At 43.1% G+C, this 26,020-nt stretch overlaps 1 protein-coding gene across 1 annotated transcript in view; it reads left to right on the top strand.

The window, feature by feature from the left end:
• The first annotated feature begins 572 nt into the window (after nt 1-572).
• pcdh7a (protocadherin 7a) overlaps nt 573-26,020 on the top strand; it is a 65,729-nt gene continuing 40,281 nt past the window's right edge. The window contains exons 1-4 of the mRNA XM_012865547.3: nt 573-1,093; nt 1,251-3,152; nt 5,219-6,395; nt 15,259-16,044. Coding sequence (XP_012721001.2) covers nt 1,750-3,152; nt 5,219-6,395; nt 15,259-16,044 — 3,366 coding nt within the window. The 5' untranslated portion in view covers nt 573-1,093; nt 1,251-1,749. The remainder of the gene's footprint in view (nt 1,094-1,250; nt 3,153-5,218; nt 6,396-15,258; nt 16,045-26,020) is intronic.

Genomic DNA, 26,020 nt, shown 5'->3' with positions numbered 1-26,020 from the left:
CTTCTGATTGTGTTTTTTTTTATTTTTTATTTTATCTGATTTCGGTTTATGTCTACTTTCAAATAACTATTACTGATTCCCTGCTAAAACTCTATTCTGGCTTTGGAGTAGCTTATCAGTGAGGGCCCTATTTGGCCTCTCCTTCAAAAACTTTCTAAAATCGCCCCTGTTTATAAGCATGGACGTAGCTTTTCTCCACTTGCCCCGGCAAAAAAAAAAGAAAAAAAAAAAAAGAAAAAAAAAGAGCTGCACCAGCAGAAATCTTCCTGCCTGAATCCTGCCTGAGCTGACTCGTCTTATACATCCAGATCACTCCTTTTCTCCCACGTCGCTCTTTGTCCCCTAGTACGAATATGTGAATGAAGATATTTCCCCACCAGGAGCTGTCAACGGCCGGGACAGCAAGCCATTTAATCTTCCTATGACAGCAGAGGGGGGCTAAGGTCTGTCCCCGGTAACCGGCACACACACACTCACACACACACACACACACACACACACGGCGAGAGAGAGAGAGAGTGAGAGAGAGCGACCCAACACCGCCTCTGCTGCCTCTCCTGTTACAGCTCAGCGATCGCGTTACGTGGCCGGGGAAAATGTTGCAGTAGCGCGGAGAGAGAAAGAGAGAGAGAGAAAGAGAGAGAGAGAGAGAGAGAGAGAGAGAGAGAGAGAGACTGCAGCATCGCCGGGTACCAGAGGCAACAGCAGCAGCAGCAGTCCCGAGCAGTGCAGGTGAGAGGGAGGGGGAAAAAAAGAGCCGGAGGAGGAGTGAGCGAGTGAGTGAGTGAGAGAATGCGGGACTCTTGGAAGAAAGACGCATCTCCTCTCGGTCCGCCGCCGCTGCACGCTCGCATCCTTCAACCCATCCATCCCGAGGACGGATTACTCCTAAACTGATATCCGTCGGGTTACCGGTCAAACCCAAGAAAAGGTTGAGACGCCAGTTTTATTTTCTTCTTCTTCTTCTTTGAAATTCAAGAGGAAGCAGGACTAGGAGAAAGTCACTCTCCTCCGCTTCTCCTAACTTGCGTGAAGGAATCTGAGTGCTTGGCACGTTGCTCCACTGCGGGGAAAAACGCGGCTGGATCAGAAGGTAAGAGAAATAGATCGAGGAGGAGCGCATCTTTCGCAAACAGAATATGTGTTCATCTTTTGGCATGTTGTTCATATGTTTTCCGATTTCCGATCGGTTTCTTTCTTTCCTTTTTGTGTTAACCTTTCCCTCTTTTTTTCTCGCTTCTTTTGTGTAGTGGTGCTGCATTGCAGTTTCTAACTGAAAAGCCTCTGTCCCGAATGTGACTGGAATCAAAAGAACTTCCAAATGGGCATTATGAATTGATAAGAGCCCTTTCAGGTTAGCTCTGCCATGTAAAGACTGAAGTGGATTTATCTAAAGGTTGATGAATAGTAAGCAGGATGGATTTCTTTCTCACATCCTCGTGGCTTAAAGAGGCGAGTAAGACTGCAGAAATATTTCATAGAAGTTGAAAACCCACCACTGAGTGTAGGAGGAGAGGAGAGACAAAAAAAACAGAAAAGAAAGAAAGGATCTGCTGAAGTGAACTACACTGAAGCATTTTCCTTTTTTCCCCGGACCCCAGGCGGCAGTCCGCAGAGAGCGATAGAGAAGGTAAGAAAAGGATAAATCAGACACCCACGCTGTGAAGCTGCACCAGACCACAAAACACTAATAAACTAAGAGAGGAGCCCACAGCTGGGGAGTGAGGAGGAAGGAAGCAAGAAGGAGCCATGCCGAGGCTTGGTGCAGTGCACTCTGTGCTGTTGCTGCTGCTGCTGCAGCTGCTGACTCAGCTACCGGCTGCCGACTCAGCTCTCCGGTACCGGGTGGCGGAGGAGGGCCCGCCGGATGTGAGGATCGGCAGCGTGGCCGCAGATCTGGGCCTCACGGCGGGCACGGGCAGCGGGGACGTCACCTTCGCCCTGGAGAGCGGCTCAGAGTACTTCAAGATCGACAACGTGACAGGTGAGCTGACCACGAGCGTGAGGCGCATAGACCGAGAGAAGCTCCCGCAGTGCCAGATGATCTTCGACGAGAACGAGTGCTTCCTGGACTTCGAGGTGTCTGTGATCGGGCCGCTGCAGAGCTGGGTCGACCTCTTCGAGGGCCGAGTTGTCATCACAGACATCAACGACAACACGCCTTCCTTCCCCTCACCTGTCCTGCAGCTCTCTGTCGAGGAGAACCGCCCGATTGGCACCCTGTACCTGCTTCCCACGGCCACAGACAGGGATTTCGGGCGGAATGGCATTGACCGCTACGAGCTCATCCAGGACAGCGGAGCCGGGTCAAGTTCAGCAAGGCGCACAGCAGGAGGAAATCCCATTACAAGAGTGGATGGACTTGATCGCAGGGGCAGAAGTGGTGATAGTGGAGGAGGAGCGAGGAGCAGTGTGTTCGAGCTGCAAGTAGCAGACATACCAGATGGCGAGAAGCAGCCTCAGCTCATTGTGAAGGGCACATTAGACCGAGAGCAGAAGGACTCGTACGAGTTGACCCTTAAAGTTCGAGACGGAGGGAACCCGCCACGTTCCTCCCAAGCTCTGCTCCGGGTTTCCATCACTGATGTGAATGACAACAGTCCACAGTTTGAGAGGTCCACGTATGAAGCGGAGATGACTGAAAACGCCCCTCCAGGAACACCTGTCCTCCAGGTCCGAGCTTCGGACCGGGACATCGGCGTGAACGGGCAGGTGGAGTACGTCTTCGGAGCTGCCACTGAAAACGTCAGGCGACTCCTGCGGCTGGACGAGGCCACCGGCTGGTTGAGTGTCCTTCACAGGATTGACAGGGAGGAGGTGGCCCAGCTGAAGTTCACAGTGATGGCCAGGGACCGGGGCCAGCCTCCCCGGACCGACCGCACCACGGTGGTGTTGGCTGTGCGCGACGAAAACGACAACGTCCCTGTTGTGGAGATCAGAAAGATCGGTCGGATCCTTGTCCGGGACGGGGCGGCGCTGGTGCCGGAGAACGTTCTGGTGGACACACCAGTAGCTCTGGTTCAGGTTTCAGATCGAGACCAAGGAGAGAATGGGGCCGTGACCTGCACAGTGGTAGGAGATGTCCCATTCACTCTGAAGCCAGCGGGTGAAACACTTCTCCCACCCCCGCCTGCAGATGAAGCCTTTGACAGGTAAGCCAAACTAAAGGTAACCGTAACACTCCACACCAATCAGGCATAATATGATGCTCAGCATGGGCACCCTGACCAAGCAAACTGTGATGCTCTGTGCATTCTGACACCTTTCTAGATAAACCAACGTTACCTTATTTAGCAATTTAAGCTACAGTTGTTGGTGTGTTTGATTGGACAACGTGCATCAATGAGCCTTTCGACGGTTCACAACTGTTCCTTCTTTGATAGATGCTGAACATTGCAGACCAAGCTGGTGATGCGTTTGTCCAGCATAACAATTTGGCCCAAGTCAAGCTTAGACAAACCCTTACACTTGTTCATTTGTCATCCTTCTAACACATCTACTTTGAGGACATAATGTTCACCTGTGGCTTGATCTGTCTCAACCACTAGCATGTGCCCACAATGATGATATGATCAGTGCTTTCGCTTCCCCTTTCTGAGGTCTTAAAGTTATGCTTGATCTGTGCATGCTGAACAGCTGCAAATGGATGAATCAAGCTCACACTGGTTCAGTTATTAATTCCTTCACCACACTGAGTCAATAAGTCCACAACAGCTATTAAATCTCCAGGGGAGCTGCTTACCTACCTTAAAGCACTTGTATCTGAAAACCCTTTGAAAAATATGAAGGCTGATTTTCCTGAAATAGTAAGCAATTGTAGGTAATTGAGAGGTAATCAACAATTTCAATCAAGAGGTCAAGATGATTCACTGCTTTACCCAAGGATGGAGAAACCTTAATAAAAAAAAAATAGATATTCCACTACTTGTAATTCCAAAAGTACCATCAAGTACCACACTGCAGTTGCAGGGAAATGTTTTAAAACTGGGTGTTATAAATTGAAATGATTACCAAAAAGATCAACAACTAGTTTAACATTTTGCTGAGCACTGGGTTCTACAGTTAGTTTACTGTAATTGGTCATCATTCACACTAACTATTATAAATGCAGTGAGCAGCTAAAAGATCCTGACTCAACCTTTTTTTCTACCGAGGTATGCAATTTATATGCATTTTCATTAAAGTGTAACATCATGCATGCATAAACAGTATACGTATGACAAATATACTTTATAACCTTTATAAGCAATCTTTTTACACTCAGAACCAAGAGTTTTTTTTTTCCTGTAAGAAAAGTGCCTCAAGAACTGTATGGAAATTTTATTTAATCTTGGTTCAAGCTGTGTCACTCATCTGCTACAGAGTAGTTAGGCTGTCACCCAGTCTGTAAACTTTGGTTTGAAATATCTATGCAGGTGAAGGGATTTACATTTTTTAATGTCACTTTAGCTTCACAGACTCCAAATGTCAGTGCCTCTCAGTCATTCTGTGAGAACATTACCTAAAGGCGTGAAGGGTAGGAGTCAGGGCCCCTTTTGGGTTATTAACTGCCCTCAGAATTCTGTATGACCTGTTCAATGAGACTTGTTACAATATTGAATCTTGGGGCTTTTCTTCACCGAAGAAGTTCGCTGAAGCTTAAATAATGACAGGGTACTAACAAAATGGTAATTTAATTAAAAATGTCACAGTCAGATTTTTTTGTAACTAATAATGTCTCTTCTAGGACTACAAGAATCATGCATGATCTGTAAAATGATCGTAAACTAAAGTAAAAACATACAAATAATTTGCTCAATTAATCATTTGTTGATTGAATAAAATAATTGCCTCTTTTGCTTCTGCATTTTTTGACATTTGGTGACAATTACCAAACAATTACCACTGCTTAAAACATTACCTTTGTCCCCTGCTGTTTGACATCAATTTTACAAGTATATTCAAAGTTTTTTTTAATTGGTTAGGCATGGTTGAATACTTGATGACCTTGGATATAACAAAAAAACAAATGAACTTTGCAATGTTTCTCTATATTATGATGCATCATACAAGAAGATGTTGGAAATTAAAACACCAGTCAAATGATGAAAGTCACATTCTTCACAAAGAAGCAGATCAGTGAACATGTTTGACTATATTTCAAGGAACAAAACAGATTTGTTTTATATTTAAAGTTGCTTGTGTATTAATTATTATTTTATTTTATCTGTCTCCACAGAAACAAGAAAAAATATTTCCTACATACTTCTGCTTTGCTGGACTATGAGGCCACAAAAGAGTACAGTGTAACCATCGTAGCAGTAGATTCTGGCAGTCCCAGTCTATCCAGTAACAGCTCATTGATGGTGCGGGTGGTAGACATCAATGATCATGCTCCCATCTTTGCCCAGACCAATGTGGAGGTCCACTTTGCCGAGAACAATGGACCTGGTGAAAGGGTTGTCACTGTAGTAGCCACAGATGCAGACAGTGGCAAAAATGCTGAAATTGCGTATTCCTTGGATCCTGTCTCTAATGGACCTTTTTACATAGATGCAGATAATGGAGATATCCGAGCTACAGGGATTCTAGACCGTGAGCAACGAGAGAGATATGAGTTGCGAGTAGTTGCAAAGGACAAAGGAACACCCTCTTTGCAAGGCTCTGCAACCGTTGTGGTGCAGGTGACTGATCGCAACGACAATGCACCAAAGTTTGTTCAAGAAATCTTCACATTCTATGTGAAGGAGAACCTTCTCGCCAACAGTCCAGTTGGTATGGTAACGGTGACCGATGCAGACGAAGGTGAGAATGCAGAGCTCAGCCTGTTCGTAGAGGTTGATGGGGCAGATGGAAAGACGATGGGAGAGAAAGTGGAGGGAGAAGATAGTGGGAACGAGCGAGAAGAGCTATTCTCCATTGAGAACAACACTGGGACAATCTTTTCTGCTGCATCATTTGACCGCGAAAAGCTTTCCACCTACACCTTCCGCGTTCGGGCCGTGGACGGTGGGGCACCCCGCAAAACTGCCACGGCCACAGTCTCCCTTTTTGTGACAGACGAAAATGACAACGCACCTTCGATCACCTCACCCGCCAATGAGTCCTACACCCTCCTACCGCCTGCCAGCAGTGCCCGCACCATTGTCAGGACTGTCACGGCCATAGACTCAGACACGGGCCCAAACGCTGACCTCCGCTACGCATTGGTGGGAGGAAATCCCTACAGACTGTTTGAGATTGGCCACACCAATGGGGTTATCACTCTGGCCGAGCCTCTGGAGCGCCGTCACAGAGGTCTGCATCGCCTGGTCGTACGAGTCAACGACAGTGGCATCCCTTCGCTTTGTGCCACTGCACTGGTCCACGTCTTCATCAATGAGAGCTTGGCCAATGCTACCCTAGTGGATGCACAGGTAATTTATTTGCTTCAGTATATATTATCACAAACAGATTTTTAAATCCCTACCCATACAAACAGCTGGTATTATTGTTCAGCAATAATTGCCACTAACTGGTCCTATCTATTCATGTAATGTCATACTGAGAACTCGAAAGCGGAGGAGGGTGGTGATGATTGCTCGTGTGCGCACAGTTCATTTTCTCAGCGAAAAAAAACAACAAGTTAAGCGTGCAGGTTTTGCTGCCTTTACAGTCTTGGTGTTCTCTAAAGACTGGACGCATAATATTTGTGCCATCAGAGAACACTGTTTCTACAGGCAATCTGCTTTGTAGTTTAGACTGTTCCTGGAGCGTGTTCGTTGTCCGGCATGCATTGTTGTAATGGCTGTGGTTAAAATAACTATTATGACTGAAGTGGTTCTTTTTTATGGTACATTGAGCTCAGAGCTGAGAGCTTTAGGTGTGGTTGTGTGTATGTGTGTGTGTGTGGTTGTGTGCGTGTCAGAGTATGAGAGAGCATGAGAGAGAGAGAGAGAGCATTAGGGTTAAGTCTTTTGGAGAAGCAAGAGGGAGAGATGAGCCTGTCCCAGTTTTGGACTTGTAATAGAGCATGTTGAAGTATGCTTGAGCAATTGAACAGAAGTTCAAGCGAAGGAGTGGCTCTTTACTATATTCCTGCATATTGATAAGGCTTTGAGGTCAGCGGTGTGTTAGATTCAGCACAGACCATAACAGGGTCACTATTTGTTCAGGAAAACTAATTTATGCAAAAACGGAAAAAGAGAAAGTTAAAGGTATTTGCCTTTGCTGGTATTATCGCATGAGTCCGTATGGTCTCCTTTAACAGAGGACTTTAACATGAAATTAGAGCTGACTTGAAAGAGCCACCCCATCTGCAGAGGTAATTGACAGAGACATTACTAAGATACTAGAAATAACTAGAACATTATGTGTTTCAATTTAGCCCATGCCTTGCTGGTTTAAATCTTTCCTTCTGCTCTGCTCTCGCATTAATTGAATCTGCCTCCCATTATAGTTTAAAAATGTTCAATTAAGCTATAAATGCTGGCAGGTTATAATTACTAAAGCTTAATCTCTGGTGTGGAAAACAGGTAATTTGTATTGACTTATAATTAAATTGTCTCAATGGCCTTGTAGTTCCTTTGTTTGTTTCGAAACAAAACACTTGTGGTTTTGAGTCGCATTGGAGACTCGGTTTGGAACACATTTTGCTCGTATTTTCTCCAAGTAGCAGGTCTTCAGCTGTCAGGTCTGTGAATGCAAAGTAGCACAGAATGTTTAACCCTTACTAGCTTTCTTACATTATGGGAAAGGTGCATTTCTATTTATGTATTTTTTTTTAGCATTTTTATGTAATAGCAAACTGCAAAATAGAACATAACTTAAGTGAAAATAAAAGAACAAGGTTACAAGGTTTTACATTTTTGTTAATAACCATCTTAAAAGGGCAGCCCACTTTTAACACATTTAATGTGACAACCCTAAATATAATTAACTAACTGCTCATAGAAGCCCACCTGTCTGTGATTTAATCTCAGTGGAAATCCATCTGTTCTGGGACGGCCTCAAAGATTTTATAAAGAGCATTACTGAATAAACAGCATCAGGAGGACCAAAGAAAACAGTAGACAGGTCTGGAAAAAAAGTTTTTGAGGTCTAAAGCAGGCTAAATCCGGAATTTCCCCACTGTAGAACAATAAAGGACATTTCTATTTCTATTCTAAAAAAAACAACATCCCAAGCTCAGATTCTCTCACAAAGCAGTGTTCAATATATCATTTTTTTTATAGAAAAAGTATTGCAAAAGTGTAATTCTGCCAGTTTATGGCTACTCACCTAAACTGAAGAAGAGCATTTATTTGAGATTTAGCCAAGAAGCCTCTGGCTTAGGGGAAGAAGACAAAGCCTAAGGGAGCTGCAGACATAAACACACTAAAGTTCAAGAATATATGGACAGAGCAGCTATTAGTCCTGCACTCCACAAAAGAGGACTTAAAGGAATAGTGAAAGGAAGAATGCATTGCTGAGAGAAAAGAATCAAAAGTCCCACAAAACCTTTTCTACAAGCCATGTTGAGGACATAGTAAACACCGAAAGGAAGGTGCTTTGGTCAAAGTAGACAGCATGTGGCAGAAGGGAGAGAGATGCTGGAAAGATGGATGGAACTACATATATATAGGGCAATAACGGAAGAAGACCTAAAAGACTGGGGTGGAGGTTCACCTCAACCTCAAACCTGTAACTAGAGCAGCATTTGAATAGGTTTGGTCTAAGCATATGCATGTGTTAGAATGGCCAGTCAAATGTCAGCCCTGAATCCATCTGGGAATATAGGTAAGAGTTCGCAGATGCTTTCCATCCAATTTGACTCAGCTTGTGTGTTTGTGTGTGTGTGTGTGTGTGTGTGTGTGGTGGTGGGGGGGCAGAGTAGGTACTTTGTAGTTCAGTTTTAGTTTGACCGTCTTGTGTCACACTCCTTCTACTTGACCAATAAGTGCTGATTTGTTTTGGGTGCTAGCAGGTGGAAATATAAAATTAATTGAAGTTTTTGGTTGTGATGCGGAAAAAGTAAAAGGGGTGTATGTAATTTCACAAGGACCTATAGACAAATGGGAAGTACACATCTCTTTAACTAAGACAAATCTTAGTTTGTTTTGAAAATATGGCAAAAGGATAATTTTATATAAGAGCTCACAAGTTATAGAGGTTGTTTGCTTTTTGTCTGACCTGCATAAATTACCAAAGTAGCTATAGAGTTGAAAAGCATTTTGTTATAGCCAATAAACATGCTTATTGAAGTAGGGAATTGGTGCATAGACTTTGACTCACTTCTGGAGCATGAAGTGGCTGAATGCCTTATTTTTACCCCCTGAGGCTCTCCCAAAGGCAGCAAAGATTACAATCTCCAGTAATACACTCATTCTGTAAAAAAATCTGTTTCCTCTTTGCACCTTGTAGAGTTTTCGACTGTCACAAAGCAAACAAGCTTAGCTTTGTGGGTCTTATAAGGAATAAGGCTCTTTTATTTGAATGATACTTTAAACGAAATGTTGTCTTTGAGTAAAAGGGAAATTGTTCTGTAAAGCCACAGTTTGTTTTTAGAAAAAAGAGAAACAAGTCAGTACTGATAGCAATTGTAACGTTTCCTTCCTATCTATTAAGAAGAGCACCTCATGCATGTGACACTGAAAAGTAGAAAAAAGGAAAATCAAGGATGTGAGGATTAGAAGGGAACACTTAGTAAGAGGTAGAATTATCTGCAGCGTGCCTAAATGGCCGCGGCTATTAAATCAAACAATAGGGTGTAATATGGCTAAGCTGGTCTGAAAGCCGCCATTGAGTACAACATGCACAGTTTAGTTTGATTGTAGGGAGGAACTCGGTGGCGTGATTGAGTAGAAGTCATTTAAGACAGAATACCTCCATCCCATAATGAAGTCAAGCTGGGTGGTGGACGGATGCCAGATGCAATTAGGGAACGAAAACGGCTTCTACCGCTGCAGCACGGCAGCAGAAAATTACTCCGCTCTTCTCTATCTAACCGTACTGGGCGAACCACATGTTTGGTAATTATCTATAATATTATGCTGCAGGCTTTGAGCTCGAGAAAGAGGAAATTGACATTCTGGACCTTGTGTGTCATTGTTGTCATTTGGATACCTTTGAAGAACTCTGCATATGAGAGCCATGCTGCATGCATGAGCTGACTGGGACTTTCATACTAGTATTCAAGGTTTTTGGGCTGTATGGAAATGTCTGGAATTTCAATTATAGATTTACATTTCTGCATAAATATGGTAAAGAAAACAGAGTTTGTTTCCGGATTCATTGTCCGACCCTAAAATCCCAAAATATTTAAACATTTAAGTAATGGTAATGGTAACTGGTTGTAAGTAATGCTTTAGCAGTCAGCTTGGGGTCATTATCCCCAAGCAGAAAGGGGAACCTCTGTCCCAGTCTCAAATCACAGGCAGATTTACGAAGGTTTTGTTCCAGAATAACCGTGTATCTTTCCCTTTACTCGACCGGTTTCCCAGTCCCTGCTGCTGAAAAGTATCCCCACAGCATGATGCTGCCACCACCATATTTCACTGCGGGAATGGTGTTCTTGGTATGATGGGATGTGTTGGCTTTGCACCGTAGTGTTTTCTTTGATGGTCCACTAAGTGAGTTCTAGTGGTTGACAGACTGGTTATGTTTCTGTTTTCAATTTAAAGAGGATGGATCTGATGGTGCTCATCAAAGATTCAGATTTTTCTTTATAACCCCACTCTGACTTTTATTCCTCAAAACCTTTTTCCCTGACTTGTTTGGGATGCTCCTTGGTCCATGGTGTGCATCCTCTTGCTTAGTGGTGCTGCAGCCTCTGGGGCCTTTATGAAAAGTTGTGTTTATAGTGAGTGATCATGTGGACTTAATTTCATTAGTTACTGGACTTTTGGATTTAACTGGTTGCACTAGAACCTTTAGGGCGTTCTTCATAGCAAAGCGGGTGATGACTTATGCACATGGCAATTGTCAGTTAATTTTCAGTGAATCCTTTTCCATGTATTTCTTTCTCATGTCACTTCATCAACTTAGGCTGTTTTGTGGAGAGCCATCACATAAACTAGGATTTAAAAACATTTAAATTATGGGTTGGAATGTAAGAAAACAAGTAAAAAAAAAAAAGCCAAGGGGGGGCGAATACTTTTGCAAGGCACTGTATAGGATCTTGTCGTAAAGTGTTTTTGTTGTCCGATCAGATACATTGTTTTAAGACAAGCCTTTTTTCTATTTGTTATTACAAGTCCTCTTTTATTCATTTTAAACAACTGCTCACTGCTATAATGAGTAGACTTCTGTAAAGGTCTGATGCTGCATTGCTGATATCGCAGGTATCTGCGGTTACATATCAATAACCTAATCCTTGGAGAGCGGAGCAGAGAGGCAGCCATGCCAAGTCCAGTGATAGTAAAGCATACACAGCAGAATCAAAGAGTCCACTGGGATTTTTGGGACACATCAGAAGCACTGGAAATTTGCCGTTTCCTGAGTATGCCTTTATACATATAGAGGTTGTATGGTTTATGTAGAACTAAGTTTTTTTCCACATTCTCACACACACACACACACACGCATACACCCTCTAACACTGTTTATGCTTCATGTATGCCAGCACACTCAACTTGTTCCGAACCGTCACATAGCGTGTGCACGCGTGACACTTGGCTGCTGTTTTCCCTTTCATTCTGCTCTGTTGCTGTAACCCCCTGTGTGGGAAAAGCAAGGCATGCTTAGGATGCCCAGCAAAATCAGGACGGATAGAAATACTGCAGGCACCAAGAGAAGCAGTGGGGCTGTGCTGGGAGGAGCAGAACCTGGCAGGGAGGCACCTCTGCAGTGGAAGCAGAACAATGGACTAAAACAAACAGCACTCACTAACAATGAAACTTAACTCAGAAATAGATGGGGTTGAAATAATGAACATAACACAGTGTCACTCTTAGCTTGGGGGGTGGAACAAGAGGAAGAGAGGGCAATAATGTCGCTCCTCTGTGTATGTCTCAGATAATGTAATAAGCCAGTTCCACAGTGCAGTCGTATAAGCAAATTCTCTGCTGTATTACTAATACTGCAGCTTGTGCAGAAGTTGATTTACTTGGCCACTTCAAAGCACGGTGGCTCAGTCACTCTCCTGTACATTCCTGCAAGCCTTATTACCAACCACTCTTATTTGCAGCAGGGATTATAAGACTCTGTCATTCCTCACCCTGTCGGGCCAAAGACTTTGTCGTTTGAGCCCTTAGACAAGGTGCAGGCTGCGGAATGAGTCGTCTCGCTAACAGACAGCTTACACTCGGTGCAAACTTATATAGACCATGCATATGCATCAGTGCTGCTGTCTGAGTTTGTGTTTGGGTCTGCATAATGATTCCCACTAACAAAGTTTTCAGTGGGGGTTTTTTTTTTCAGAAAAGAACACTACAGCCTCGATTTCTCCTGTCGAGAAACTCACAATTAGGTGTAATGAGTGCGTTTGTGTTTCAGCATAACCCACTTTCCTCTAATGCTTCTTTTACAAGTGTACAAGCTTGCCTTTGTGTGCGCGTGTGTATACTTGTTTTTGTGACTGCTTAAGCACTTTTTCAATTACATTGACCTGCCATTCCAAGATCGTTTGGCCTTATAAGGACCAAAGCCCATGCGTATGTTTTTGCTTCAGTACAACTCACTTTCTTCTAATAAACATTTTGCAAGTGTAGAAGCCTGTGTTGCTTACGTGAACTTTTAATAGTGACCTCTTTTGGTCCGGTTGTGGTATAGTCATCCATGGCGCTGGCCAAAAGCAGTGGAACATTAGTTTATGGGTTAGGGGGTTATTGGATAGTACTTAGGTTAAAGGTAAGGGGCTGTTGCTATGCGGTGGCAAAGGATTAGCCTTTTTTTTTAGATCTTTGCTGTTTTTGCTTTTTTCTCACTCTGAAAACAGGGGTGCCCAAGTCCAGTCTTCAAGAGCTACTATCCTGCAACTTTTAGGTGCGTCGATTGTTAAATACACGTGAATTAAATGAAGGGCTCGTTACCACGCCTCTGCAGAGCTTAATGAAAATCAGCAATTTGATTCAGGTGTGTGGGAGAAGGGATATATCTAAATGTTGTAGGATAGTAGGTCTCGAGGACTGGTCCTGGACATCCCCACTTTAAAGTTTCAGGGTATCAAACAAAGTTTTATATGAAGCAAAGATAACGAGAGTAAATACAAAAAGTTTTAAAATGATAATTTGAAATTTTTAAGAGAGAAAATATTATCTACTACCAACTTGGCTATACTTCAAAAAGAAATTTACCCATAACCATTATAACTGGTTGTGCCACCATTGGTGACTGGTCACAAGCAGATTCATTTATTTAGATCAATGTAAAATATGTTGCTTGTCTGGTTCTTTTAATAAATTATAAATCCCTTTAAGTCTTAAGGGTTGTAGGAGTGATCTATCCCTCAAGTCCACCTCTATAGTTATAAAGTATACTTTTGTTTCCTGTGTAATGGTAAGACATGAAAGAATATTTTTTCCAGGGGACCGCTGTTGCAACTGTTACTATGCCTGATTTATTGGTGATTGAACAAAGAAAGAAATTGGGCCAAAACTGCCCAACGTGTTGTTTACCTCATAAAATAGAATCTAGTCAACTAAAAGTGCATTAGTGCATCACAATTTACCATTGTCCATGGTGCTCTATCAATAATGCACAAAAGCTCAATCATAACCTTGATTGCATTATTGCAATACAAAGACGGGCTTTACAAAAGACAAAAGGGGGGTTTCTCTAGTTTCAAGTGATACCAGACGTGTGCGGTTTAAGCCGGTAATGTGTGTTTTATGTAGTGTTTTTCTCTAAACATCTTTAAATCTCATCGGGTAAAGAGTTGTAAAACCATAAGTATTTGGGTTTAAATACCTGTTTCAACTGGGCCCACATGTGGGCCCGTCAGGTTTACCCTTTCTCCCATTTTCAGGTTCTATCCAGTGGTTGTGGCTAGTTAAATTGGCCTCACATTTCTAAATGTAGTGAATCACATTTCTTGATTTAATAAGGCAGTTACCTATTTATTTATTTTTTTACATTGGACCAGTTTAGCTTGCGCAGCTTATTTCATTGAAATGAAATCACTGTTTCAAAAATGCATTTTGTATTTACTGTTTGTCTTTGTCTGATAGTAAAATTTGTTAGATGATCTGAATCGTTTTAGTTTGACAATAATGCAAAACCAAAATAATTTTTTAAGGGGGGCAAACATTTTATTCACTGCACTATATATACTGATAACGATTAATGTGTTAGAAGAGTTAGGTACAGTTAAGTTACTCAAACAAATGGAAGTCGCTACATTGTCCTAATAAGAAGAGTACAGACTTGTATGTGTGTGTTCCTGTACTTGCAGCTCCCTTTTCTCTGGGCGAGGGGTTAGGTCCAGCACTAAGGTGACAATCAGGTTTAGGTTAGGGCTAGGTATATACTGGTAAAGGTTAGGCCATGGAAAGGCTTGAAAATGAATGGAAGTCTCCGAAAGTCAAGAAAAAAGTCAAAAGCAAAAATGCCGAATATCTTGTTGTTACATGTAATGAAATGGATTTGCACAGATTTGCACCTGCAACAAAACAGGTATTAGCTTACAGAGGAAACTGAAGACCCTAAGAAGACCAAAAGACAAAATAAAAAAGGGATTAAAAATCATTACATAGAACATTACACGTTTTAAACAGCCTCCTCTTAGTCTACCCATTCAGTTCTCAGCACAAAAATTGTGAAAACAAATCCTTAACCAATCCACGCCTACACTATCGCTTACAAAAGGGATATTGTTTATTGATGAGACAGTAGATGTGTTGGTGCCTCAGGATGTAGTCATGTAGTCATAGTCTGCCTCTTGCCTTTCTTTTCACATTTATTGACTGTTTCTGCTTCTTTAGCTCTTCTAGCTGCTCCTGACCTCTCTTTCTAAGGTTTCCTCTGATTTTTGAAATCAGATTTGAAGCAGTCTAATCGAATGCATTTCTCATACCCACTGTATGAGATGTGATATGATGAATGAGATGAATGACAGGCGCAACCTGAAATGCTTCAACTTGGAGGCAAGAGCAATTACATATTTAGTGACAGTCTATGTTTTTGAGATTAACTGAGAAGCTCCCACACTAAACAGAATGATAAGTTTAATTACGATGAAGATGCTGTTTGATGTGTCTCTGTGGCTCACACCAACTGTGCCATCTTTTGGAAATGATATTCTGGATTTTTTTTTTTTTACTTTGCTTTTATTGCTGTGCAGTTTGTTTGATCTTACTTCTCCTTTTTCCTTTCCATTCAAAGGTTGCCCGTAGCCTCATGACCCCACTGTCTCTAGACATCGCCGGGAACCCAGACGGCGAACGTGCGTTGGGAAAACAGCGCCTCAGTGTTGCCATTGGTATCCTCGCGGGAGCAGCGGCGGTCATCTTGGTGATTCTTCTTGTGGTCACGGCCAGGCAGTGCGGCGCTCAGGGCAAGAACGGCTACGAGGCTGGTAAGAAGGAGCCGGAGGAAGACTTCTTCAGCCCGTCGGGGGCTCAACCACAAGCCAGCCGAGGCTGTGGATCCGACCGTGGTCGTAAACTGCGGCGAGACAAACGTAGTGGAGACAGTGGCGGCACAGCTGGAGGGGGAGGGAAGTCAGACAGATCTCTGTACAGCGGCATTGTCACGGTCAACGGCCTACGTCGCCACGTCAACGATGACGATGAGGAAGAACTGAGCAGTGCCAGTGAACGCCTGGCAGCCCGCTACTGTGCTATGGATGGGGACCCCGGTAGCCCACGAATGGGCGGTGGCAGACGACATCAGTCAAGCCCCGATCTGGCAAGGCACTACAAATCTAGCTCGCCTCTCCCTGCAGTGAATCTCCAGCCTCATTCGCCCCCGGCAGAGGGAAAGAAGCACCAGGCGGTCCAGGAGCTGCCTCCTTCCAACACCTTTGTGGGCAGCGGTGGGTGTGTGGGGAGCGCTGGCTCCAGCAGCAGCAGCAGCACGGGAGGGAGCGGCAACGCAGATGCCATGTCTCTGGGATCGGACCAGTGCTCAGATTACAGCTGCCAGGCTGCGAACAAGTACAGCAAACAGGTAGGAGCTCTGGAAACAGAGTGGGACGGTGTGGATTCCCAATATCACATTAAGTCTCTTGTTTCAATTTACATTAACTTGTAAAGTCATTTTCACATTTCCATTACAACCCTATACTATAGAGCAGGATCACCAACCTTTTTGAAACAGAGAGCTATTTCATCGGTGCGAAGGGCTACCTGTACTGACCTTTGAACTACAAGAGTCCAAGCTCACCTTAACTTTACGTAATATAAATATGTTTTGAATGCTTTTGTCATTTTTAAATTTATGTAAATAGAAGCATGATTAAAATATAAGAACAAATAAAATTGCTTTTCTAAATGCAGCTCACTGAAGGGTTGTACTATTGCTTTGAACAGGCTTGAGGGCACCACATATGGTCCTGGGCAGCTACCTGGTGCCTGTGAGCACCATGTTGGTGACCCCTGCTATAGAGTTTATCACTGAAATTTAGTAGTAGTAGTAGTAGTGCATAATTGTGAATTGGAAGCATGGTCTTCACATTTTTTACAAATAAAAATACAAAAGATGTAGTATGAATTTATACTCCGCTTGAGGCTGAATTTAAATAGTGGGCTGCTTTCCAGGGGTTTTGACCACATTTCTTTGAATGTGTGTTGCATGCTGGGGGGACCTATAGTATTAGTTTTCCATGACACAGCTTTTTTGAGTATAAGCCAAAAAACGTATTGCACAATTTTTGTTTCATTTGACCAACCCTTCTGTTTGGCTTTCTTTCAATCAGGCCTTCTTCCTGCAACTCTTCCATAAAATCCAAATTTGTAGAGTGTTCGACTAATAGTTGTCCTGCAGACAGATTCTCCTACCTGAGTTAAGAAGTTCTATTCCACAGTTATGCCTCTTTTTACTGCTTCTGTGATATAAGTGAACTGCCATATTTTTTCTGGCCCAACTAAAGAAAAGCATCCCCAAAGCATGATGATGCCACCACCATGTCTCATGGTGGGGATTGTTTGTTCAAGGTGAATTCTAGGAATTTCTGCATAGAGTTGCTTGATTGTGTAAAATTGTTATTTGTTCAAAATTAAAATCAGTTTCCTAAAATATAAATATATAATTTGAAAACATTTTAACTCTTATTGATAAAGTAATGATAACTGCATCTAGACCCAGTTGTCAACCAAAACAATTTACCCTCATGGTAGTGCAACTACTGAAGGATCCTATATATTTATTTAAATGTTGACTGTATTATACATAAACTTCAATCCCTTTCTGCATTAGCTGCAGTTTAAATTTGCTTAAAGATATTTGTTGTGTTGCCGAGTGATGCAGAGACCACCCATTAGCAAGTGTTTTGTGAACCACGTCTGTTTAAGTAAGCCTAGTTTTTTTTTCACACACAAGAACCGACTCAACCTTTTTCATATATGAAATCGCTTTACCCGCTGCAACATTTTTTTGTACAGGCCATGCCTTAGTTCATGCTTCAGTTTGGAAACTCCTCCTTTTTCTCTTTCTGCTGTTTTTACTTGCGCTGAGTATTTCAAAATGGACAGCAGTGTGTACAAAAGGGGTGAAAGGATGGATAATTGGGAGATAAAACAAAAGAAAACCTTTAAAGTGATGTGACCTGACTGCTCACACTGCACGTTCAAAAACACGTCGGACTCAGCCCCGTAGAGAGATGGCGCTACTCGGACTCGTCTACCCGGAAGTCAAATGTCAACAGTAGGAGAAGAAAAAGGTGGAAGTGTCGATGCTCACTGTTAAATATGAGGCTCACTAGAATGAATTGCACTGCTTTGGCAGTTCTACGAGTTGCTCCTCCATAGTTTAACTCTATGTCACACGTACCGCCGCCATGCTTCTCTCTACTCCTTTGTTTGCGTTTGAGAAGACGAAGAAGAATTTCCTTGTTTGGGCATGCACAGTGCGCAAGGTTGGTTGAAATCGGCTCATAGACTGTCATAACTCCGCTTCAACAGGAGGACGCTTACGATCACTCACGAGAGCCGACTGAATTTGAAATGTTCAACAAACTGAATGTTTGATTTTCATCGGACCATCCGATTCCTGATCGGGAGGTGGTCGTGAGACGCAAATCGCTCCTCGTTACCGCCTGTATGCTGCACGACGCAGGACGTACGATCAAGCTGAGACTCGGCCCGATCCAAAAAATTCTTTCACGACTGAAGAATCGTCCCAAAAAGGGCAAAAACTTGTACAGTGTATGCTCCGCTTAAAGTTCTCGAATGAACCTCTGAGGCCTTCACAGAAACGCAGGATTTAAACTGAGACTGAGTTACACACAGCTTGGCTCTATGAACCAATTAGATGAGGAAAGTTGTTTGCCCTGAATTTTACTTTTAGAGGCATCAACGGAGAGTGAATACAGATGCACATTAATTTTCTGTGTAAGAGGTTGTTCCATTTTACATTCATGCAGCACTTTGTGTTGGTCAGTCCCAAACTATCCAAACAAAGCTCACTGACGTTTGGCGGTTGTAACAAAATGTGACAGAGTTCAGGGGGCATGAATTATTTTGCGAGGTAATGTCCATCTGTCCTACAAATCTCAGCAGACTCTCTTTTTGGCTCTTTACCCACACTGCAGCTTCAATCATGGCTTCATCTTCCCTCACTCCCACTTCTGCTGACACTCGTCCTGCACACCCTGTCGCTAATGTCTACAAACCATTTTATCTCCACAAAATAGCTGTCAGAAGGAGTGTGTGCCCGCATGTGTTGATGTCACCATCCTAAGCTTTTGAGCGGCACGCCGCTGTCAGAGCTCGTGTGTGTTCTGTGTCAAACATTAGCCCCGTTTTTAGCTGGAGCCACTGCAGGGCACATGAGTCAATGTAGCCCAGGGATATGTGAATGTGGACTTTTGCATACATGCACAGTCGTGCGCATGTCTCATCGAGACTGTTAAAAGAAACCCCTGATGGGCAAAGGCTGTTAGAACAAAGACATTGCGGGAGGAGGCGAGCACCTTACCCCAACTGAGTAATTGGTCATTCTCTGATTCTATGTCCCTTTCAAAGCTGGTGTCTTTAGCCTATACATATATTCCACAAACAATATCAGTTGCATAGATAATGGATGCAGTGACTTTGGTGGAAGCAGCAGGAGGCTTGCAGTTAAAAGCCGACAAATAAATGGTGCACAAACGGTCAGTCAGCCCACACGCAATAACACACAGACACAGGAACCATCTATCACTGAAGACACAGACACAGCGGGGGTTTGTCTTGTCTGTGGGGAGTCTTCGCAAGAGTGATATTTGAGCGACAGCTAACCCTACTTAAAGGGGCGTCGTCTCATTTCCTTGACAGACAGCTCTACGTTTATCCAGCTTGCGGTTGGGGGGGGGGTGGGGAGGGAATGCTGATGTGGTCATTAAAAGGGAAGAAGAAGAGCTTCTTAGGGTAATCAATTCATACAGGGGGGGTACTCTGATCCTCCTCAAACACACCGTGCCGCACGCACGCAGGGCCGGCCTCGTTTGCACGCGCATATGCATACGCACACAAAACTCCGGAGGTTAATCCATTACAGAGTCAATCCTCTTAATCTGCCATTCCCTGGGAAAGAAACTGCTTACTGGGGGAGTTTTGGCGCTCGTGCTTTACTTGCTCTCAAAACATGCCAGAGAGGCACGCAGACACAAACTGACAGCGTAATGAATTATTGATCACATGGGGTAATTAACTCCCCTCGGTGGAGTGGGGATGCCCCCCCCCCCCATTCCTCCCTCTACTGCCCGAATCATCCAAAATCCAGGGGTTTCAACCACAGCTCTGTGCATGTGTTTTATAGAGTTTGTGCACCGAGGCATGACTGCGCTCACCTACATATCAGCATTGGTTAATTTGTGTGCACTTTAGAGACACTTGCATGGTTTTTGAGTTGGTGGGTTCATGTCTCTGAGCTTGAGGGACTGCTTATTTTTATAAACTCATAAGCATTTATATATACACGAGTGTGGGTAAGAGATAGACCCGGGGAGTAATAGGTGCCACGTATATGTGCCAAGCCAGAGAATTGGGATGCCAACAGAAATTGGGATGGTGTTAGATCAGGAGTGGGAGAGATTTATAGATGTTTTTGGAAGGGGTGGGAGGAGTGTGGATCGAGGAAAACGAGAGTTGGGGGGAAGAGCTCGGGAGTTTCAAAGCTACTTTACTGGGTCGTTGGAAGCATTAAAATCTCCTCATCTGAAGGCAGCACATCAGGACATGTAGCAGGTTCCTTGAAATGGGAGAAGAAAAACTGGGGGGAAAAAAGACAAGTGGTGAAAACTCAGCGTCATGGATGAAATGCAAGATTGCATCAGAGAGGCAACGACATGACAAGACAGCCCGCTTAATGACGTTGGTTATGTTTTCAAATCTAAACTGCTCGCTGAAGAGAGAAGGGGGCGAGGAAGGAGAGAGATTCATATCAATGGGAATGAATAAATCTGAGAATAAACAAGAGAAGTGGGTGGAACGGTAGACTGAGCACACCAAAGCTCGTACTGTTTAATAGATGTGGTTCATTCAATGTCAACTCAGCCACTTCACACCTTCAGCTTTTTATGTGGATCTTTTCATGCTGGTGAAAAATGAACATATGATATCTCTCTATATATTCTTGACCTCTCTGTGTCAGTTTATGCAAATCAGTTCACATTTAATTAAAATATCCTTCATGTGAAACTGTTAACCTAGAGAAAAAGTCAGAGCTCTTGTAATAAAGAAAATTTGTCTTGTGTCAACTTTGGGGATTTCTAACACTGGCATGTTAAAAATAATGATCATTTTTGCCTTGTAAAAATATTTGCTTTTGCCCATTTTGTAATGTTACTGCTAGTGTATACATAACCGTAAAATAGGCACTAAATGATCCATGGTTTTAATTTAAAAAATTACAAATCTAAAAAGTGTGATGTGCAAATGTATTCTGCCCTCTTTTAATTGACTCTGCTAAATAAAGTTCAGAGCAAGCAACTGCCTTCAGAAGTCAAGCAAATAGTAACAACAGTCGGCCTGTTTAGCAGTAATATTAGTCCAGCTTTTCAAGTGAAGGCAACAGAGGCTTGCTAAAGAACAGTCGTGAAGAAGCAGAATCATGAAATGAAGTTACAGACGGATTTGAGTCAGGGTTAGGTTAAAAGACCACATCCATGGCTCACACACTGTTCCATCCACCATCCAAAAATTAGTCATCTGCAGAGATTCATAGCTCAAGTGGGAAAATTTGTTGACAGAACAACTATTAGTCATACCCTCTACAAATCTGACCTTTATGAAAGGGTTGCAAGAAGAAAACCCTTGCAGAAAGAAAGCAGTTGGAAATTCTACTTAAACTTTGCCACAAGTCATGTTACAAGAAGGTGCTCTTGTCAGATGAGCCCAAAACGGAACCTTTTGACCTACACACTTAGCGCTATGTGTGACAGAAGATCAATACTACACCTTAGACGCACCACCCCCACCATGAAACAGGCTGGGTTCAGCATAATACTGTAGAAATGCTTCTCTTTTCGAAGATAAAGAGAAGCTGGTCAGAATTGGTGGGATGATAAATGGAGTTAAATAAAGGGTATCCTTTTAAAAAAAAAAAACTGTTAGAGTAGTTATCAAACTGGAAAGTGAACTCCGCCCCTGTCTGTTGCAGCTTCTAACCATGCAGACAGATTAATAATGAGACGTTTAGATAAAAAGTGAAGCTCTAAATCCAAATGAAGGAGCAACAGTTATTATGTGAAGGAAAATGGATAGACATTTCTCTCTAGGTGAGTAAAGTTGGTGGAGACATACCCCAATAGAGCAGGTTCTACAGAAAACATTTTCCTTCCTCTAGACAACTATGCACCTTTTTCTGATTGTCTGTCTTATGACAACCCAATAAAATCATGTTAAAAGTTGATGTTGACACATATTTTTTTTGAATACTTTTGTAGTTCAATGTCAGATTGTTTTTGAGTTCTGCTTTTGTGGAAAAGAACTTTATATCAGCCTGAGACTTGCACGCTAAGTAAAAATTTTCCTACATAAGCAAAAATGTCATGTATGCAGCTTTTCTAAGTAGACTTGAACTCTATATTTGCTCAATAATTCAAAAACCTGTAAGCCACAGCCAAACTTTGCTAAAAGCGCGTCATGGCTGATTATTAATGTGCCCGACTGCTAATGTGTAGGATAGGATTATGTTTTTCTTTTTTTGTAAATTAACATGAAACATCCCAAGTAAAAGCAGATCTGCGTTATAAATACAACCCCTAGTCTTTGGTTCCTCCAAATGGAAAGATTCCGATGGTCATTAACAGAGTAGCGTGGAGGTTGGTCTCTCTAATGGAGACTGCGTACAGAGGAAGGTTAGAGCCCTAGCATCCAAAGGAGGGGTTCAGAGGAACAGGATCAGATAGAGAGAGAGGGAGAAGGAGAGGTCTGTTTTTGGGCGGCAGCCAGACAGTGAGAGTGGACTGCTGAGATGTGGGTCATCAGGATACCCGTTGGCATCGGGGCACATTAATGATCACAGCAGTCACATGGCACTGCAGTCAATATGGGCAAAAGTGGCCTGGTTCTCCGCTGTGTGTACTGCTGCACATGTGAATTACACGCACCACCACAATATGTTTCTCATGGCTCCTTTCTTCAGTCAACCACAACATAAGATGTTGAATATTTTAGATGACACAGAGCTCAGCTTCTTGCCCTTTCCGTGTCTTTCGCTTTACCTCCTCGCGGACTCTGACCTTTAGGTCCTCTCTGTCAGTCTCCAGCTTTCTTTGCCATATGTCTGGTCCTATATCTGGACACCCTTGCCTCTGCTCTCATTGCATCTTCTCTACGCCACACTGACCTCTGAAAATGATTCAACTCAGCAATTTCGCTAGTGCCACTTCTTTTACAACGGTGTGCACTTTCTCTACCCTCTCTCTCTCTCTTTCTCTCTCTCTCTGTCGACCCAGCGTGTGTGTGAGGGGGCGAGTTGGATTGCAGTGCCACAAAGGCTGAATCGAACCACACACACACAGACACATACACACACACACACACACTCAAACTAATTGAGTCCCAGTCTAATCAATGCCCCCACCCCCAACTTAACAAGGCCAAGACTGCAGTGGAAACAGGTGGGTTGACATAGCAGCTTTTTTGGTGCATTGCATGCTTCTGCAATATTTTGTGAAGGTCGGTGTTGGACACAGTTGGCTTCGGGGATGAGATTTGCTTTGAATAGGACTCATCCGGACAGACGTGTTGGTCTAATTGGACGGTACGTGGGGGAACGTGGCTGCAGAGATTAGGTCTACGGGATTATAAAATTGAAAAGCAGCTTTTCATTTCCACAAAATCCCTTCAGGATTAAATATGATGAGCGTCTGTCACCGACTGACACCCGCCCCATCTATGCCCTGACGCATCTACACAAACACCTCTTAAGATAACGCGTGTCCCGCGTTTGGCTCATAGGCGTTGAGGCCATTGTCGACTTGGAACAAACAAGCTGACAATGGCACACTGTGCTGTAACTGACCCATAACCCCAGTCATGATGATACCAGCTCGCCGAGTCCAGGCCGCACAGCCAACCATATGCTCAAGGGGTGAGTGTGTGGCGAGGTGAAGAGGTGCAGGGTAAGCGGGAGGTGAGAAGGACGAGGTAACCAAAGTGGGGATCGCCCCGGTGAGCCAGACTGAAAACTGATCCAGTGACCCAGCAACAGGGAGGGGACGTGGGCTCAGTGAGTCAGTGGACATCAGAGAAGGAACCCGAGCCACAGAAAATAAAGTCTGAAGGACTTTGAGAGGCAGACATGACAATGTGAGCTGAAGAAAGGCTCCGACGATACAGAGACAGATGTGTGTTTCTGCTAGACGCCCGGCGCTGGAGGTGGAACACATGCTTACCCTGTAAACATTGATTTTCCACTCCAGCAGGATCATATGGAATTGGACGCATGGCTTCGGAAGGTGCTTTCTTTTCTGCTGCTTGCCTCAGAATGAAAGAAAGTTGTTTTTTTTTTTTACCTTTCTGATCTGCATCCTCATTCCAAACTGATCTGAAAACATTTGGTTCCATAAACCGAAGGTTAAATTTGTAGTTTTGTTGCTTCAGCAATGCCAGATGGACCCGCAGCAGAAGCATTAAAAATTCATTTGGTTTCTTCACCACAGGTCTAGCAGCATTTTAATTTGTTTTCTTCCACTTAGTTTATTATAGTGCGCACTGCTCAGCTGCAGCATTATACCATGTATATTGTTTAGTTTGTGCCAACACCTCTAAAATCAGCCCAGATCTACAGTATAATAAAGAATGGGCCTTAGTGTGTCTTGTGGTCTCTGGCACCCTGTTCCTGTGGGTTTTGAGGTGGAGACACCATGAATCTGGCTTATCCCAGCACATCTTTAGAATGCCTCATTAAGCTGGGTCCTTGGAGCTTAGAGGCAGGGGCAATACATTGGACTCTTTTTCTTTTTTTTTTCTTTAAGAGCTTCCAAAGCAGTTTGTTTGTGACCTGGGGCTGGGGATTGGTGACGTTAGCTAGCAATTTGACAACTATTTATAGGGGACTATTGCCAAGTTGATAAATTTAACAATGAAAAGCATTTTAAAATTCCCTCATTCCTTTGTCTTATAATCTATCGATACATAGTCAGAGTGCCACAAACACAAAACTTGCCCCGTGATTAAACGTACCCATTGATAGGCAGTGGTTTTACTGCAGCAGTTTCATTAAAGCAGGGGTGTCAAACTCTAGTCCCAGAGGTCCTGTGTCCTGCAACTTTTACATGTGTCCCTGGTCCAACACACCGGAATCAAATGGCTGAATTAGCTCCTCGGTGTGCAGCCGAGGTCTCCAGAGTCCTGCTAATGACCGGATTATTTGACTCAGGTGTGTTGAAGCAGACTAACAAATGAAAGTTTCAGGACACCGGCCCTCGAGGACTGGAGTTTGACACCCCTGCAATAAAGGGTTAGTGCAGATTTTTTAAAGTAAGGCGCCGTGAAGTTATTAGCAATAGTAGTCCCCCAGGCAGATGTCGTATTCCATGAATTTGAAGAAAGAGAGAGAAATTCTTTGCAGGGTGCAAGGCTAACAGTTTGTCCCGCATGGTGCCCCTGTTTAAGCTAACTTTAGCAATTATAGACAACAACCTGAAAATGTTTCTATCCATGGTATACAACGTAAAATCAACGAGTAATCGATGTCTACACTTCTACAGGAGGCTGTTGGGTTAATCGCTGTTATTTTTTAGCTGAACATCACTGTTGCTATGTTACAGTTATGCTGGTTTAGTGTGCCAGATGTATCAACCAGCCTCATCAGATGCCACTTTCATTTTGGAGTGATCATTTATGCAATGGCATCTAAGATGGTACACTGGTATGTTCTTTGCTAGGACTCGTAGTTGTTTGGACAGCTACAAAACTGACGATCCATGGCAGCCTTCGCTAAAATAAGTTGGACGTTGTTCGGCTCAGAAAACAGTGTCAAACGAATTAACGATATTTTATGATCGTATACAAGTTCAACACTAGCAACTATAGCTTTGTATCTCATGGCTCTAACATTTTCTGTTTGATTTGTTTTATACCTGCTATAGTCAGAATCCAGCTTGTAGCACATCACACTCAGGATTTCTTCATCTCTACACAATTTCAGATCTAATGTTTATCTGCAACAGGTAAAATAATTAACTAATTAGCAAATATCTTTGCAGAACATCTCAAAATAATCTTTCCCTTTTATTAGTGCAACTGTACTCCTAAACAGTAATCGGTAATTGAATGCAACCAACATTTCAGCATTACAGTTTTGATTTGCATACTTTATTTAACGAAGCTCTCATAGAAACATTAGTAGGTGTTAAAGAATGGGTACACCAGCCTGCTCCTACATATCTATTGAAAGCCCATCTTACCCCGGTTCCAGATTTGGCCGCAAGTGAGAAAGCATTGATGAAGAGGTAGAACAGTGTAATATGCATATTTAATTTATTAGAAATTAA

This window comes from Fundulus heteroclitus, chromosome 5 (assembly GCF_011125445.2).
Source record: "Fundulus heteroclitus isolate FHET01 chromosome 5, MU-UCD_Fhet_4.1, whole genome shotgun sequence".
In the NCBI taxonomy this organism is placed as follows: domain Eukaryota; kingdom Metazoa; phylum Chordata; class Actinopteri; order Cyprinodontiformes; family Fundulidae; genus Fundulus; species Fundulus heteroclitus.
The sequence above is the reverse complement of the archived record's forward strand: the minus strand, read 5'-3'. Positions and strand labels throughout refer to the sequence as shown.